The 17,446-nt window shown below is 45.6% G+C and overlaps 1 protein-coding gene across 1 annotated transcript in view; it reads left to right on the top strand.

Annotated features, from left to right (window-relative positions):
- CACNA1B (calcium voltage-gated channel subunit alpha1 B) overlaps window positions 1-17,446 on the top strand; it is a 197,860-nt gene that overhangs the window by 34,366 nt on the left and 146,048 nt on the right. Inside the window, exons 4-6 of the mRNA XM_055334477.1 lie at window positions 5,277-5,368; window positions 6,557-6,709; window positions 7,974-8,164. Of these exons, the coding sequence (XP_055190452.1) occupies window positions 5,277-5,368; window positions 6,557-6,709; window positions 7,974-8,164 (436 nt within the window). The remainder of the gene's footprint in view (window positions 1-5,276; window positions 5,369-6,556; window positions 6,710-7,973; window positions 8,165-17,446) is intronic.

Raw genomic sequence — 17,446 nt, 5'->3', positions numbered from 1 at the left:
TCATAATTAAGATGTGTATAAAATTCTCTTGTCCTTTTCTTGTTTTGATATCAAGAGTATATTAGCATCATAAAATGAATTGAGATTTTCTTGTATTTTTATTCTCTGAAACAGTTTGTATAACATGGAAGTTATCTGTTCTTTGGATGCTCATAGAACTTGTTTGTAAAATTGACTGGGTCCGATGTTTTGCTGGAGGAAAACTGTATCCAAATTCATTTTTATAAATAGTTTTGTTAGTCAGAATCTGAGACAGCCTCTAAGGTTTCCATCCCTACCTGTGGTCGTCTCCCCTTGAGTGTGGGAAGGAGCATGGATATGATAGGATATCACTGCCATTGTTAGTTTACCAAACAGTTGACTGAGTTAACTGAAAAGGTCCAACCTAATTAAGTTAATCTTTTTAAAGAGACTGAGCCCTTTGTAAAGTCAGAGAGTTCAGAGGTGTGAGAGGGACTGCTGAGACCAGCTGGCAAGGACCTGAGCATGGCTGCCAGGAGCCAAGAGAAGCCCCCTGCTGACAGCAGGACAGTGGGCCTCCAGTTCTACTGCAAAGGATGTGAAGGAGCCAGGAAGCAGGACTTGCCCTGGGTTAGCCTCTGGGTGACGATGCGGCTGCTTCCACCTTGATCTCAGCCTCATGAGACCCCAGAGAACCTAGTCACGGTGTGCCCAGGCTTTGACCTATGGAGCGTCAAGTCCAAGCCTTTTCAAGTCACTAAATTTGTGGCAAGTCTTTACACAGCAATAGAAAACTAATATAATCACTCTTGGTTTATTCAGGTTTTCTACTTCTTCAGTTACTTTTGATAATTAGCATTTGGGGGGATATATCCATTTTATCAGAATTTTATTTTAATGTTGGCATAAAATAGTTAATAATATTCTTTTGTAATTCTAAAAATCTATCCTGTCTGCGGTTGCATTCCCTGTATGTAAACACATCACCATACATATATATACATATGTGTGCATGCGTGCACAAGTCTGAGCATACACATACATGCATGTGTTTGTATATGTGTGTATCTGCATACAGGTGTGTACAGATATGTGCACATTCTCTTTTTCTTGATGATTCCTGCCAGAACCTTGTTCATTTTATTCAAGTTCAAGTTCATTCAACTTTCAAATTCGGCTTTCTGTTATTTTTCTATTTTCTGATTGAACCATGTCTATACTTACCTTTATTATTTCCGTTTTTCTCTTTTCTGTAAATTTACTCTGCTGTTCTTTTTTAAGATTCTTGAGACATATCTGTGCTTGGTTTACTTATTTTTAATCTTTAAAAAAGCAAAACATTTTAGTTTATAAATTTCCTCCTAAACATCACTTTAACTGGCCCCCATACATCATAATACGTAGTATTTTTGTTGTTGATGGGGTCGAAATTTTTGGTAATTTCTCTTTTTACTTCCTTAGTTAATGAGTTATTTAGCATTTTGAGGGTTTCTATACATATGAATTTTCTTACAGTGTGTTTTTATAGTTGTGTTCTCATTTAATTACATTTATTGAACAGCGGAAGTGTGATGATGTAACTAATTCTTTGAAATTTGCTGAAGCTTTCCTTTTGTGATGTAGGGTATGGGCAATTTTCTCTCTTTTTAAAATATTTATTTATTTATTCAAAGTGAGGAGGGGCAGAAGGAGCGGGGAGAGAAACTAAAGAGGCTCCGCACTGAGTGAAGAGCCCAACATGGGGCTCCATCTCATGACTCTGAGATGAGACCTGAGCCGAAACCAAGAGTCAGATTCCCAGGTGACTGCACCACCCAGCTGCCCCAGACATGTGCAATTTTCAAAGATATTCCTGTGTACTCAGAAAAGGCTATGTTCTCTATTTGTTAGGAGCAGATTCTGATAGGTAAGATGGGAAAGATATAGAAGATTAGAACTATATAATAGATCAAGGCTGCTAATTTTTTTTAAAAAAAGATTTATCTAGGGATCCCTGGGTGGTGCAGCGGTTTAGCGCCTGCCTTTGGCTCAGGGTGCGATCCTGGAGACCCAGGATCGAATCCCATGTCGGGCTCCGGGTGCATGGAGCCTGCTTCTCCCTCTGCCTATGTCTCTGCCTCTCTCTCTCTCTGTGACTATCATAAATAAAAAAAATTTAAAAAAAGATTTATCTATTAGAGAGAGAGAGTGAGAGTACACACATGGGAGTGGCAGGATGGGCAGAGGGAGAAAGAATCTTAAGCAGGGTCCATGCCCAGTGTGGACTCTCACGACCCTGAGATCATGACCTGAGACAAAACCAAGAGTCAGATGCTTACCCAACTGAGCCACTCAGGTGCCACAAGGGTGTTAATTTTGTTTTGATCTTATGTAGCCTTACTGAATTTTGGTATTCTGACCTTCAGATTATTTTTTTAAGATTTTATTTATTTCTTCACAAGAGACATATATATAGAGAGAGAGGCAGAGACACAGGCAGAGGGAGAAGCAGGTTCCTTGCAGGAAGCCCAGTGCAGGACTCAATCCCAGGACCCCGAGATCACAACCTGAGCTGAAGGCTGATGCTCAACTGCTGAGCCACCTGGGTGTCCTCAGATTCTGATAGGAGCTTTGCTAGAATCTTTGACTAGGCTTGAATTTGGGATGATGACTTCTTTTATATCTGAAAATGTTTATTTTAAACTCACTCTTCATTGACAGTTTAGCTGGATATAAAGTTCTAAGATGACCATTACTTTCTGCTGCTTTTTGAAGGTATAATTTGTCTTCTAGCATATTTTTCTTCCAAAGTTAAGTTGTTTTTTCTTTTTAGTTATACATTTTCTCTAGATACTTTGTCTTTCCTTTTTCTTTCTGATATCATCTAAGGCTGTCTTTTTATGCTTGATGTTCTGCAGTTCCTTCCTGTTTCTAGTTGGAAATATTTTCTTTATCTGATTGGTACTTATAGTGCACTTTGAATTTGAGAAGTCATTTTTGTTTTATTTTATTTTTTAAAGGTTTTTAAAGATTGAGAGAGAGCGAGAACAAGCCAGCGTGCAAGTAGGGTAAGGAGCAGAGGGAGAGGCAGACTCCCTGCTGAGGAGGGACTCTGGGATTATGACCCAAGCCAAAGGCAGTAGCTTAACCAACTGAGTCACCCAGGTGCCCCAAGAAGTCATTTTTCATTCTGGGAATTTCTTAGCTGCTACCTCTTCAAATGTTGCTTCTTCACCATCTCCCCCATTCTCTTCCACAGCTCATACTGGGTGTGTGCTGGGCATGTGATCTAACCTCCATATTGCTCAATATCTCTCTCATGTTCCTTCCTTGGCTTTTTGATGTCTGTGGGTGAGTTCCTCAGTACTAGCCTCTGTACTGTTTTCTAAACCATTAATGCTCACAAACTGTGTCTCCAGCCCAGAATGTAATTTATTACTGTTACTATTATTATTGATATTATTTCAATAACTATTTGCTTATTGACAACCTTTTAGCTAGTCTTTAAAATACCTACCTGTTTCTGGCTTTGTTTGTTTCATACTTTGCTGATTTCATCAGAACAAAATTAATCTTCCAATAGTCCATTTCAATAGTTGAATGTCCCCCTTAGCTTTGGGTTTCCTCATGTGCTCTGGATTTTTGGTTTAAAGAGGTATTTTCTTGTTGCCTTTCTCTTCCTTTCCACGGAGAGTTTCATCTTATTTTGACTGCAGCTCCATCTCAAATTCTATTCTCACTGCCAGGTATCTTAAGCAGGGGGGCACAAGGCCTTCTTCAGCAAGAGTCCAGGATGCATTCTAAAAGCAGAGCCACCAGGATTATTGGTGCATTAGATGTTGAGTGATGGGGAGAGAGGGCTTGAGGTTGAAACTGTGGTTGTGACTGAAATAACAATTGAGGAGTAGTGCTCACTGAGTGGGTATCAGGGACGAAGCAAGGCCAGGGGTAAGAATCAAAGTTCTTAGTCACCACAATGTGACAGCTCTGGACTTTTTAAAGAAGTACATTTCAACACTTTTAAACATTAACGTTTAAAAAATAGTTCTTTAATTATATAATGCTTGATATACTTTTTTTGGTATCCAAGTGGAAATGTTAAAAAGGCGGTTGGATGTATGAGTCCTCAGTTCCAGATTTGAGTTAAAGATGTGTGATTATGAGTGATGAGCATGCTGTGGTATTCAGGGCTATGGCGTAGGTCTGGTTGGGAGTGAGCCCAGGGGCATCCACGTCTTGAGTCTGGTGGACGAGGCAACAGAGGCAGTAAGGACCTGGAGGGACTCCTGGGGGGCTCAGGGTAAATGAGAGAGTTGACCAAAGGGCAGAAAAGAAACTGTTTAGAGAGGGAGATATTGCTGTTGGGGTGGCAAGACAGAGTCTCAAACAGCATTTCAGTGGGACGGTGCAGGTGAGAGCTTGATGGGGACCGCTAATGGAGACCTGTGATGGTGGGGAGACCCAGGACCGACCATCTGATTTGAGCTCTGGTGTGAAGGGAGCAGAGAAATGTGCCGTGCTGACAGGTGGATGTCAGATGTTTTGTTTTGTTTTGTTTTAATTTTTATTTATTTATGATAGTCACACAGAGAGAGAGAGAGGCAGAGACATAGGCAGAGGGAGAAGCAGGCTCCATGCACCCGGAGCCCGACGTGGGATTCGATCCCGGGTCTCCAGGATCGCACCCTGAGCCAAAGGCAGGCGCTAAACCGCTGTGCCACCCAGGGATCCCTGTTTTGTTTTTGTGGGATTCGATCCCGGATCTCCAGGATCGCGCCCTGGGCCAAAGGCAGGCGCTAAACCGCTGCGCCACCCAGGGATCCCTGTTTTGTTTTTGAAATGGGAGACATTGGAATATGTTTGTCAGCTAATGGAACTGATTGTGATGGCTTTCCTGAGACCCCTGAACCCTTTCTTTCACCTTTCCGGCCCCACTCTGCTATTCTCCTAAGAGAAGGCGAAGAAGGGCATGTGTGGCACCTGCTCTGGAAAATCAGCCTTATTTTATCCCTGTTTCTACTCCTCCTCACCTTGTGAGGCTGCTTGCAGTGCAGTGGGGGTTTGGGGACCTGGTTCTGGCTTGGATTTAGTTGGAGGGTGGATTAAAGGCCAGGCCAGGTACCAGAGACCAAGTGTCCTCTCAGGGTGATTCCTTTGAGCTGGGGGGTCACGCTGTGGGGACATCTGAATTTACTCCTTGCTTCTCCCTGCCTGGCAGGCCCCACACCCTGTGCTAGTCCTGTGTTTGGATGGTGGGGATGTGGGTGATGGGGCATGTGTTCGCCTCCGACCTGAGTATGGAATCCCTTATTTTCCTCCTTTTCTTTTCCTGCCAGGATCCTGGCCACGGCTGGCACTGACTTTGACCTGCGGACCCTGCGGGCTGTGCGCGTGCTCAGGCCCCTGAAGCTGGTGTCTGGGATTCCAAGTGAGTCTGGCAAAAGCAACCAGGCCCAAGCCTAACCATCTCCCCCAAGCCCACCACAGCTATGGCCACTGTTAAACCCTAACCAGAAGGCCCTTTAGGAACCAGGTGTGAGGAGCCTGGAATACCCTGTGAAAGCCCAGACAGTGATCCTGTTGTTTCGCCCTGACTTGGCTTCCCCAGATGGAAGCTTTGTTTCTCCTCATGCTCTCTGCTCTATTTCCAGCTCTTTGCTGCTTTCTTTTTCTGGGGTCAATGCACAGATAAGAGATTGAGCAAGGCAGTGGGCAGGATGCCTGAGAAAATAGTCAGAGGCTGCAAAGGACCACCTATCTTGGCTCAGGCCTGGCAGGGCCACAGAGAATGAGGCCAGATTAAGACAGGCTCCCGGATTCAGCTGCCCAAGGAGCCGAGCCTGGGCAGGAGGATGGCCAGGGCTGAGAGGCAGGCATCCACTCCAATGAGAAGCTTGGCATCAGTTTTTCTGAGAGCCCTGAGTGGGCAGGGACCCAGGGATGGACCTGAGGCCACTGTAGGGAAGCCCCTGTTCTGCCCCAAGACCCTGCTAGGCAAAAGCTCTGGCCTGTATCTAAGAGATGGGCCAGGTGGGAATGGAGTTATGGGCTGAGCTTCCCCTGTGTACTGAGTTCTTTTGGCCTGGATGCACCCTGCCTTGGGGTCAGTGGTAAGACACTCCTGCGAGCAGTCCCCTCCTTCACTTCCCTTAAGGATTTGGGTTTGTCAGGACCTCCTGCACTTCTCTCCCAGGATCTCCAGCTCTCAGCCTCCAGAATCTTCTGCTTTCTCCTCCCAGCATTGCCTCCCCACCGTAGGATCCTCTGCTCTCGCTCCACTCAGAGCCCTTCATAGGTCCACACATCTCATCAGCACATGCTCTCCAGCAGATGCCCCACACTCTGCTCCTCCCCTACTCTCAGTGTATTTCCCTCCAAGACTTATGTTTGTTCCCCTACCCTGAGGACTCTCGTGTAAGCACATGTGGTTCCCCCAAGACTCATGCTTCCCCACAGTCCCCGCCCCATCCCTACATTGCAGGCTCCTCCCTCAGCACCTTTCCCCGGGATGCCCGGTGCTACCCAGCCCAGGCTGTGGCTAGTCTGCGCACCCCCGCCCGAGCCCCTGTCCTGCCCACCGGCTCTGACCTGCCCTGCTTGGGCTACTCTGGCCCAGGTTTGCAGGTGGTGCTCAAGTCTATCATGAAGGCCATGGTTCCACTCCTGCAGATCGGGCTGCTTCTTTTCTTCGCCATCCTCATGTTCGCGATCATTGGCCTTGAATTCTACATGGGCAAATTCCACAAGGCCTGTTTCTCCAACAGCACAGGTGAGGCCTGGCAGGACCCCTTAGACCCCTCCTCATTCCTCCAGGAGACAGGCCCGGCTCTAGGTCTGGCCTTACAGGTGCCAGACGAGTGGGGTGGAGCTTGTGTTCCGGTGGGGGACACACAGCATGACCTGGAGAACACAGATATGTGGACAAAGACATGAGCACAGTGACTGTACATTGTACTGATTTCTAGGGAAAAAGCAAAAGGGGAACTTGCAGTAGAATAATTTGGGAGCCTACTTCGCAGAAACCAGCCTGGGAGGCCTCTCTCCCGAGGTGACAGTGGGGCAGCCATCAGGGTGCAGGGAGGGGGATTGCTGGGTGGCCACTGGGCCAGGGAGCACCAGTTACAGGAACAGTGTGTGAGAGGCCGGAGCAAGGAGCAGTGAGAATAAGGGGAAACCATGCGGCATTCGTGGCTGTGGGGGGAACTGTGTGTGTCATTCTGGAGAACTCAGGAAGGTGGTGGGGGGCTCCACGTGAGCAGAGACATCATCCCAGTCTTCTCGCTGTTCTGGAGAGGCCGAGGCAGAGAGACGGGCTTGGGCAGGAGGCTGATGTCTCGATCTGGGAGGAACAGTGGCTGTGACCAGGTGCTTTGCTGCAGGTGGTCAGAGTGGGGCAGGTTCTGGGTATATTTTGCAGTGAGGCCGATGAGCAATATGATCATGTCCATCGATGCAGAGGAAGCTCTTACTAAAATTTAGATCATTCATGATTTTTAAAAACCTCTTCTCAAGGCTGGTAGAAGCATATCCATGCTGCAGGGGCCAACGTAGTGAGGACCCGGCCCGGGCCCCCAGCCATCCTCCGGGCATGTGTTGGGTGGGCTCTGAGCCAACCTGCCTGATAAACAGGGACTGCAGTGGCTGCATCCAGGCTGACAGGCCGATCCGCGCGTCGGGAGAGTCTTGGTGGTGGCTTGGCTGTGAGGAAAAGGAGAAACAGGTGGTAGTGGCAGGAAGAATTGGGTGTTAGGACTTCTTTTTTTTAAATTTTCAAGTGAGTAAGTCCTGAGCATGGTTAAAGGATGAGGGGCAAGTTCCAGTCAAGAGGGAGAGGTTGACCAGGAGTTCCTGGGAGGGTTGGTCTAAACTCAGGTGAAGGCAGGCTGTAGGCACAGGGAGAGAGCTGGTGCAAGGAGGGGTGGTGGGAAGTTGAGGGAGGATTTCTATCAGGTCTCCACAGCCCAGGAATCCCAGCAGGGGTTCAAGAACTTGGTGTTTCTGGGCTCAGGGTCTGTGCTTCATTCTCTTCACAGATCCAGATCCAGTGGGGGACTTCCCCTGTGGCAAGGAGGCCCCGGCCCGGCTGTGTGAGGGTGACACTGAATGTCGGGAGTACTGGCCAGGGCCCAACTTTGGCATCACCAACTTTGACAATATCCTGTTTGCCATCTTGACGGTATTCCAGTGCATCACCATGGAGGGCTGGACTGACATCCTCTACAATGTGAGTTGTGTCTTGGCCCTGGGACAGTGGATGGGCTCTGGAGCTCCTGGGGTCCCATTTGGGGTGAGGTTTCTGACCTCAGAGCCTCTGCCCATCCCCTAGCTCCTTCCTCCACCGTAGGATGAAATACAGGTGCCTTCCTTCAGGTGGCTCCACCAAGGGCCCACTATTATCACTGTCAACTCAAACTCTTGACCTTGGCCCTAGAGTGTCCGGGATAGCTCTTTGTGTGAAAGTAACACTAAGGGCTACTGGATGCTACTGCTGATGGTTGAGATGGCTACAGCACGATCCCTCAGGCTCGCTGCAAGCTTGCTCCAAGTTAGGTCCTATGTGAAGTGTCTCATCCCTATTAACTCATAGAATCATCTCAAGAAGCCCATCGTACAAGGAAGAAACAGGCATGGAGAGGCTGTTTAATCTGTTCAAGGCCTTAAGACTAGTGGCGGCTTGCTGGGAACTACCATTTAAGCTATCTCTGCTGGGGTTTTCTGGATGGACTGAGGGGTGGTGAAGCTTACTGGCCTCTCCTTGTCCCTAGGCTGCCTGATGAAGACAGAGGAGGGCAGGGTTTCGGGCTGCATGGAGCTAATGCTTAGGGAGACCTCTCTGATGGTGCTGAGGTCAGAGCATGTGTCTTGCACATTTCTGTCTTTTTTGCTGTGTCTTCTGGTGCTGTTTCCTCTCAGTCTTCTTGCCCATTAGGGTGCCTGCCTGTCATAGCAGTGTATACAGGGCAGTCTGGGTTAGTGCCCATGACAGAAGATGGGCTAAGGCCTTTCTCTGGTGACTCCTCTCACTCCCACCTCCCCTCCATGTGAAGCTGTCCTTGGAGGACTCTACTATGAATTCTTGAGCAGATTTCTGTCTCTTTTTTTATGTGATGAAACCCCTAGCTGCCTTCTACCCCCTAGAGCCTTGTGAGTTGCCAGGGCATAAACACAATTAAATGAGTCCCTCAGGGACTTTAGGAGGTAGAGAAAGAAGGTACACAGGAGCTAGGAATCTTGGAAGGTTTGGCTCGAGAGGTACAGTGGGTAGATTGCTGTGTCCTGGATAGCTGGAGTATGCTGTGCTCAGGTATTGGGGGGTAGAGGACCCTGCAGCACAAGGTACTTTACGTTGATCCTGCCACTCGTATGCTGATGTGTGGTTTGGGTTACAAGCTCCTGGAGCCTAGAGAGGAAATGATGGTGGCATAAGCTGGTGGCATGATGGACAGGATGAAAGGGACAGGATGCAACCCTTTGCCCTATGCCTTCTGCCTGGGTTCATAAAGACCCAGGTGGATCTCAGAGCTGGGCATCTAGCAGGTACTTGGTGAATGCTCATTGAGGAGGCACAGGGAAGAAGAGGAGGAGCTAGGAAAAGCTGGCCTGAAGTTCCTTGAACCAGATCCCTCCGTGGAATGGGAGTTGTGTCTTATGACAAGCTCTGTTTAATTGAGGAAAAGAGAACAGGCACAAAGGCAGTTTTGAGGAGCTTGGCTGTTCTCTTCCTGTAGCCAATCAAAGAGCAGTTTCCCAAAGACAGACCCTAAAAATAGCTCTGAGCTGGCCACATCCCTGCCAACCCCACCTGAACAAGGAGTGCTAGAACAGGTTTCTACAGATTTCAGTGCCCACTGGGACTTGGCCACTGGCCCAGGTGACTCAGACTGGTGGGTCTGTGCCCTGTGGGGGATGGGGCTGGGCAGGAACTCAACCCCGGGGCAGCACACACTGGTCAAGAGAGCCACAGAGGATTCATCGGACACATATTTTCATGGGACTCATCAGGCTCTGGACACTCCTCAAGCTGCTCCCTGTACAGTGGCGAGCAGGAGGCATTCAGTAAGGGCCTAATAATGGCAAGTGCTCTGAAGAGGAGCAGGTAGTGATGAGTTAGAGAACCTTATGAAGTTAAGGCCTGGCAAGGTCTGGAAGCCAAACATGCAGGTGTTATGAGATTTTGCACTGGGGGTTTGGCATGGCACCAGGCCACAGTGACTGCAGTCAGCTGAGGCTGGTGCCCAGAGCAGGTGGCCAAGGTCTGACTGGGTCCACGCTCCACACTAACAGGGTGGGTTGTTGCAAATCAGGCAGGGTTTTTGAAGGGGATTCTTTGGAGAGAGAGCCTGCCTCTTTCCTCAGTCCAGCGAGAGGGGCTTTTATGATCCTTTCAGACCCACTCCCTGAGTGTAGAGGCCAAGTGACAGTGCCTGCCCTTTATGGGCAGGAGCCATGGGCCCGCAGTGGTGGGCAGAAGGGAGGGAGGTGGAGAGCATGCTTGGTGTTGGGAACAGGGGAGAACGTGTGAGTATTTCTCACGGACAGACCAGCTGTAGCTGAGGGGTTGTGGGCAGCCAGCAGCCCTTCTGAATTCTGACCAGGGGAATGATGAGGTCTTAGCAGAGAACATCTGTTCAGGACAGACTGCTAGAAAATTGGTGGTGGGGGGTGAAGGAGTTCTCCTTCAGTCCTTCTGTGACTGAAGGAGAAATGACTTGCCTGTATTTTGAAAAGTAAGTGAAGTCAAATGGGGTCCTGGAAGATACACAGAAGCGCCTTGTGAGAGACCAGTAAGCAGGAAATTTCTGTCAGGCCCAGAGAGACAAGATTATCTCAGGGCAGCACCCTGAGAACTTGCCCGTCCCCCTCCGCTCCCTTCCTGGCCTGGATTGTGTTGGGGTCAGTAACCCAGCAGCAAGCTGGGGAAGAAGGAGCCGTGTTAGGCGTGGAGGGGCAAAGAAGGGCCACGCCTCCGTCGCCCCATGAAAGCAGCCAGCTGTGGCAGGCCAGCCAAAAGAGTACAGATTCTCAGTGTGAAGCATGTTAAACAGTTTTATTGCCAGCTGGGACTGGACACTTAATTACTGAATTGAGACTGTGTTTTCTACTTGAGGTGATTGGAGAACTTTCTGTTACCCAGGAGTTATCAAAAAAGTCATAAGACTTATCTCAATTTTTATCCAGGGACATGAATACGTTCAAAGGGACATTAGAAGATAAATAAGTAGGCTTATGACAACGTACGTATTTATGAGAACATATGTATTCATGAGAATATACGTATTTATGAGAACATACATATTCAAGAGAACATACATACATACATATGCCTTTGCATATGTTCATTGAACTGGTTACATAAAGATGTGAAGAAGGGGTGTTCAGATGTGTAGGTTCCAAGGCTGTGTTTTACAGTTAGCACAGGTAGGGCTTGTTCATCAACTGAATGTGCAATGTGAGAAAAGGAAGAGCCAAAGAAGATGTGACTTCAGCGACTAGGAGAGGTGGTGTCTTTTCTTGAGAAGGGAGACTTGGGAGCGAGATATTTGCTCAGTTTTGTTTCATTGGATGAGTAGTAGAGCTCAAGGACCCTGCTTTGGCTGAATTATGTTTCAGAGAACTATTTTCACACTAAGTATGCAGTGACATAGCGGAGAGGAGACGGTAGGGCTGAGAGTGTCTGCCTGAGGTCATGGATGGTGTTCCACATTATGGGAGATGATTGGCCCAGTAAGGGCTGTAGAAAGAGAAGGAAAGGAGGCCAAAGACTGAGCCCTCTCCAACTTGGCTGTGGAGGGAAGTTCTAGCGTTCAGAAGCTGAGCAGGAAAAAAGGAGCTGGCAGAGAGACCAAGGTGGAGCCATTGAGGCAGGGTAAGAACAATACCATGAGCTTGTCTTGGAAGCAGAGCTACGGAAAAAAGTTTTCAGAAAGCGATCAACCAGGATCAGGTGTCTCTGAGAGGTCGAGAAAGATGCTGCTAAACTTGACAAGAGCAGTGTCAGCAATGGGGGTAGGACCTTGGAACGTGCAGGAGATGGAATGAGGGCAGCGGAGAGAGTCAGCTCTTTCACGGGGTTTCCCGGGAGGGGTAGTGGCAGGTAAGCGAGGGAGATTTGAGGACTGGCTGTTTTTGTAAACCTAAACTTTGAGATAATTCAGGGTTTATGTGTAGTTGTAGGAAATCTGTCAAGAGATCTCCTGTGTCCTCTCATGGTGATAACCTGCAGGAGTATCACCACCAGAATGCTGGTGTGGGCACGGTGGAGACAGAGAACCTTCCATCCCAGCAGGATCCCTGCGTAACCTCCTGTAGCCGCACCCACTTCTCTCTTACCCCGTCCATCCCTGTTAATCACTGATCTTTTGGCCATATCTGCAATTTCAAGGAGGTCCCGTAAATGAAACCATAGTCTCTGTAACTTTTTGGTGTTGACTTCATTTCACTCACATGATTCTTTGGGGATTCACGCAGATTACTGTGTGTCAGCAGTTGATTCCCCTTGATCCCTAGCAGTCTTCTGTGGTGTGGGTGGACTCTACAGTTTGCTTAACGTTCATTGAGTTCCATTGTATTCCATTGTATATATAGACCATGTCTTCTTACCCATTCATCTGTCCAGGACATCATGGCTCCTTCCACAGTTTGGCTATTGTGGACATTGCTGCTGTGAACATTGGGGTGCAGGTGTCCCCATGTTTCACTGCATCTGTATCTTTGAGGTAAATACCCAGTAGTGCAGTTGCTGGGTCATAGGATAGCTCTATTTTTAACTCTTTGAAGAACCTCCACACAGTTTTCCAGAATGGCTGCACCAGTTTGCATTCCCACCAACAGTGCAAGAGGTTCCCCTTTCTCCACATCCTCTCCAACATTTTTTTGTTTCTTGTCTTGTTAATTTTCATCATTCTCACTGGTGTGAGGTGGTATCTCATCGAGGTTTTGATTTGTATTTCCCTGATGGCAAGTGATGTGGAGCATGGAGTTTTCATGTGCTTGTTGGCCATGTGTATGTCTTCTATAGAGAAATGTATGTTCATGTCTTCTGCCCATTTCATGATTGGATTGTTTGTTTCTTGGGTGTTGAGTTTAATAAGTTTTTTCTAGCTCTTGGATACTAGCCCTTTATCTGATGTGGCATTTGCAAATATCTTCTCCCATTCTGCAGGTTGTCTTTTAGTTTTGTTGACTGTTTTCTTTTGCTGTGCAGAAGCTTTTTATCTTAAGTCCCAATAATTCATTTTTGCTTTTGTTTCCCTTGCCTTCATAGATGTATCTTGCAATAAGTTGCTGTGGCCAAGTTCAAAAAGGTTGTTGCCTGTGTTCTCTTCTAGGATTTTGATGGATTCTTGTCTTACATTTAGATCTTTAAGCCGTTTTGAGTTTATCTTTGTGTCTGGTGTAAGAGACTGGTCCAGTTTCATTCTTCTGCATTTGGCTGCCCAGCTTCCCTGCACCATTTAATGAAGAGACTGTCCTTTTTCCAGTGGATAGTCTTTCTGGCTTTGTCGAATATTAGTTGACCATAGAGCTGAGGGTCCATTACTGGGTTCTCTGTTCTGTTCCATTGATTTAGGTGTCTATTTTTGTGCCAGGCCCACACTGTCTTAATGATCACAGCTTTGTAATACAGCTTGAAATCCGGCATTGTGATGCACCAGGCTTTGGTTTTCTTTTTCAGCATTCCTCTGGCTATTCAGGGTCTTTTCTGATTCCATATAAATCTTAAGATTATTTGTTCCAACTCCATGAAGAAAGTCCATGGTATTTTGATAGGGATTGAATTGAATGTGTAAGTTGCCCTGGGTAGCATAGACATTTTCACAATATTTATTCTTCCAATCCATGAGTGTGGAATGTTTTTCCATCTCTTTATGTCTTCCTCAATTTCTTTCAGAAGTGTTCTGTGGTTTTTAGGGTATAGATCCTTTATCTCTACGTTTATTCCTAGGTACCTTATGGTTTTGGGTGCAATTGTAAATGGGATTGATTCCTTAATTTCTCTGTCTTCTATCCCATTGTTAGTGTATAGAAATGCCACTGATTTCTGTGCATTGGTTTTGTATCCTGCCACATTGCTAAATTGCTGTATGAGTTCTAGCAATCTTGTGGTGGAGACTTTAGGGTGTTCTTTTTTTTAAAAAAGATTTTATTTATTTATGTATTTATTCAAGAGAGAGGCAGAGATATAGGCAGAGGGAGAAGTAGGTTCCCTGTGGAGCCTGATGCCTGGAACCCTGTAGGTTCCCAGGACCCCAGGATCACGACCTGAGCCAAAGGCAGATGCTCAACCATTGAGCCAGGTGCTACTTTTTTGGGTTTTCTATGTACAATATCATTTCATTGGCGAAGAGGGAGAGTTTGACTTCTTTGTCAATTTGAATGCCTTTTATTTCTTTTTGTTGTCTGATTGCTGAGGCTAGGACTTCTAGCACTATGTCGAATAATAGTGGTGAGGGTGGACATCCCTGTAGTGGGGGAAAAGCTATCTGTTTTTCCCCATTGAGAATGATATTTGCTGTGGGATTTTCATAGATGGCTTTTAAGATGCTGAGGAATGTTCCCTCTATCCCTACACTCTGAAGAGTTTTGATCAGGAATGGATGCTATATTTTGTCAAATGCTCTCTCTGCATCTATTGAGTGGATCATATGGTTCTTGTTTTTTCTCTTATTGATGTGATCTATCACATTGATTGTTTATGAGTGTTGAACCACCTGGGGACAAATCCCACTTGGTCATGGTGAATAATCTTTTTTTCTTTAAATTTTATTTATTTATTCACGAGAGACACACAGAGAGAGAGAGAGGCAGAGACACAGGGAGAGGGAGAAACAGGCTCCATGCAGGGACCCTGATGCGGGACTCAATCCTGGGACTCCAGGATCACGCTCTGGGCCAAAGGCAGGCGCTAAACCACTGAGCCACCCAGGGATCCCTGAATAATCTTCTTAATGTTGTGTTGGATCCTATTGGCTAGTATCTTGGTGAGGCTTTTTGCATTCGTGTTCATCAGGGATATTGGTCTATAATTCTCCTTTTTGGTGGAAGTCTTTGTCTGGTTTTGGGATCAAGGTAATGCTGGCCTCATGAAATGAGTTTGGAAGTATTCTCTCCCTTTCTATCCTTTGGAACAGCTTTAGTAGAATAGGTATTATTTCTTCTTTAAATGTTTGATAGAATTCCCCTGGGAAGCCATCTGGCCCTGGAATTTGTGTCTTGGGAGGTTTTTGATGACTGCTTCAATTTCCTTGCTGGTTATTGGCCTGTTCAGGTTTTCTATTTCTTCCTGTCTCGGTTTTGGTAATCTGTAGGTTTCCAGAAATGCATCCGTTTCTTCTAGATTGCCTAATTTGTTGGCATATACCTGTTCATAATGTTTTTAAAATCATTTGTATTTCCTTGATATTAGTTGTGATCTCTCCTCTTTCCTTCGTGATTTTATTAATTTGAGTCTTTTCTTTTTTCTTTTTAATAAGGCTGGCTAATGGTTTATCTATCTTATTAATTCTTTCAGAGAACCAACTCCTGGTTTTGTTGATATGTTCTATGGTTCTTCTGGTCTCTATTTCATTGAGTTCTGCTCGAATGTTTATTATCTCTTTTCTTCTGCTTGGTTTAGGCTTTATTTGTTCTTTCTCCAGATACTTTAGGTTTGAGGTTAGCTTGTGTATTTGAGTTTTTTTCCAATTTTTTGAGGGAGGCTTGTATTGGGATGTATTTCCTGCTTAGGACTGCTTTTGCTGTATCCCAAAGATTTTGAATGGTTGTATTTTAATTTTCATTAGTTTCCAGGAACATTTTTAATTCTTTCTAATTTTCTGGTTGACCCATTCATCTTTTAGTAGGATGCTCTTTAACCTCCATGTGTTTGAGTTTCCTCCAAATTTCTTCTTGTGATTGAGTTCTAGTTTCAAAGCATTATGGTTTGAAAATATGCATGGTACAGTCCCAGTCTTTTGGTATTCGTTGAGACCTGATTTGTGACCCTGTATGTAGTCTATTCTGGAGAAAGTTCCATGTGTGCTTGAGAAGAATGTGTATGCGATTGCATTTGGATGGAAAGTTCTTTATATATCTGTGAAATCCATCTGGTCCAGTGTATCATTCAAGGCTCTTGTTTCTTTGGTGATATTTTGCTTAGAATATCTGTCATTTGCAGCAAGTGCCATGTTGAAGTCTCCTACTATTACTGTATTATTATCTAAGTGTCTCTTTACTTTGGTTGTTAATTGATTGATATACTTGGTAGCTGGTAGCTCCCACATTAGGGGCATAAATATTCATGATTGTTAGGTCTTCTTGTTGGATAGACCCTTTAAGTATGATATAGTGTCCCTCTTCATCTCTTACTACAGTCTTTGGGATAAACTTTATCTGATATGAGGACTGCTACCCTAGGTTTCTTTTGAGGACCATTTGAATGGTAAATTGTTCCCCACCCCTTCATCTTCAGGCTGGAGGTGTCCTTAGGTCTAAAATGAGTCTCTTGTAGACAGCATATAGATGGGTCTTGCTTTTTTTGGGGGGGGGGTCTTGCTTTTTTATGCAGTCTGTTACCCTGCATCTTTTGATGGGATCATTTAGCCCGTTCATGTTCCAAGTAACTATTGAAAGAGATGAGTTTAATGTCATCATAATACCTATTCAGTCCCTGTTTTTGTGGATTGTTTCTTTGGGTTTCTTCTTTCTTTTACAGGGTCCCCCTTAGTATTTCTTGCAGACCTGGTTTGGTGGTCACATATTCTTTCAGTTTCTGCACACTGTGGCACCTCTTTATCTCTTCTTCTATTCTGAATGACAGCCTTGCTGGATAAAGTATTCTTGGCTGCATGGTCTTCTCATTTAGTACCTTGAATATATCATAGCAGCTCTTTCTGGCCTGCCAGGTCTCTGTGGAGATGTCTGCTGTTAATCTGATATTTCTCCCCATGTAAGTTAAAAATCTCGTCTTAAGCTGCTTTAAGAATTTTCTCTAAAAAAAAAAAAAGAATTTTCTCTTTATATTTGAAATTTGCAAGTTTCACTATTAAATGCTGAGGTGTTGAATGGTTTTTGTTGACTTTTCTGGGGAGGGGGTTCCTCTCTATCTCTTGGATCCAAATGCCTGTTTCCTTCCTCAGATTAGGGAAGATCTCAGCTATGATTTGTTCAAATATACTTGTGGTCCTCGCTCTCCCTCTCTCTATATATATGCCTTTTCTGAGATTCCAATAAGATGAATATTCTTCCCTCACGAGCTTTCCTTTATTTCTTTTTTAATAAATTAATTTTTATTGGTGTTCAATTTACCAACATACAGAATAACACCCAGTGCTCATCCCGTCAAGTGTCCCCCTCAGTGCCCGTCACCCATTCACCCCCACCCCCCGCCCTCCTCCCCCTCCACCACCCCTAGTTCATTTCCCAGAGTTAGAAGTCTTTATGTTCTGTCTCCCTTTCTGATATTTCCCACACATTTCTTCTCCCTTCCCTTATATTCCCTTTCACTATTATTCATATTCCCCAAATG

The sequence above is a fragment of the Nyctereutes procyonoides genome, unplaced genomic scaffold, assembly GCF_905146905.1.
Source record: "Nyctereutes procyonoides isolate TBG_1078 unplaced genomic scaffold, NYPRO_anot_genome, whole genome shotgun sequence".
NCBI classification, from domain to species: Eukaryota; Metazoa; Chordata; class Mammalia; order Carnivora; family Canidae; genus Nyctereutes; species Nyctereutes procyonoides.
This window is presented reverse-complemented; position numbering and strand designations above follow the sequence as displayed.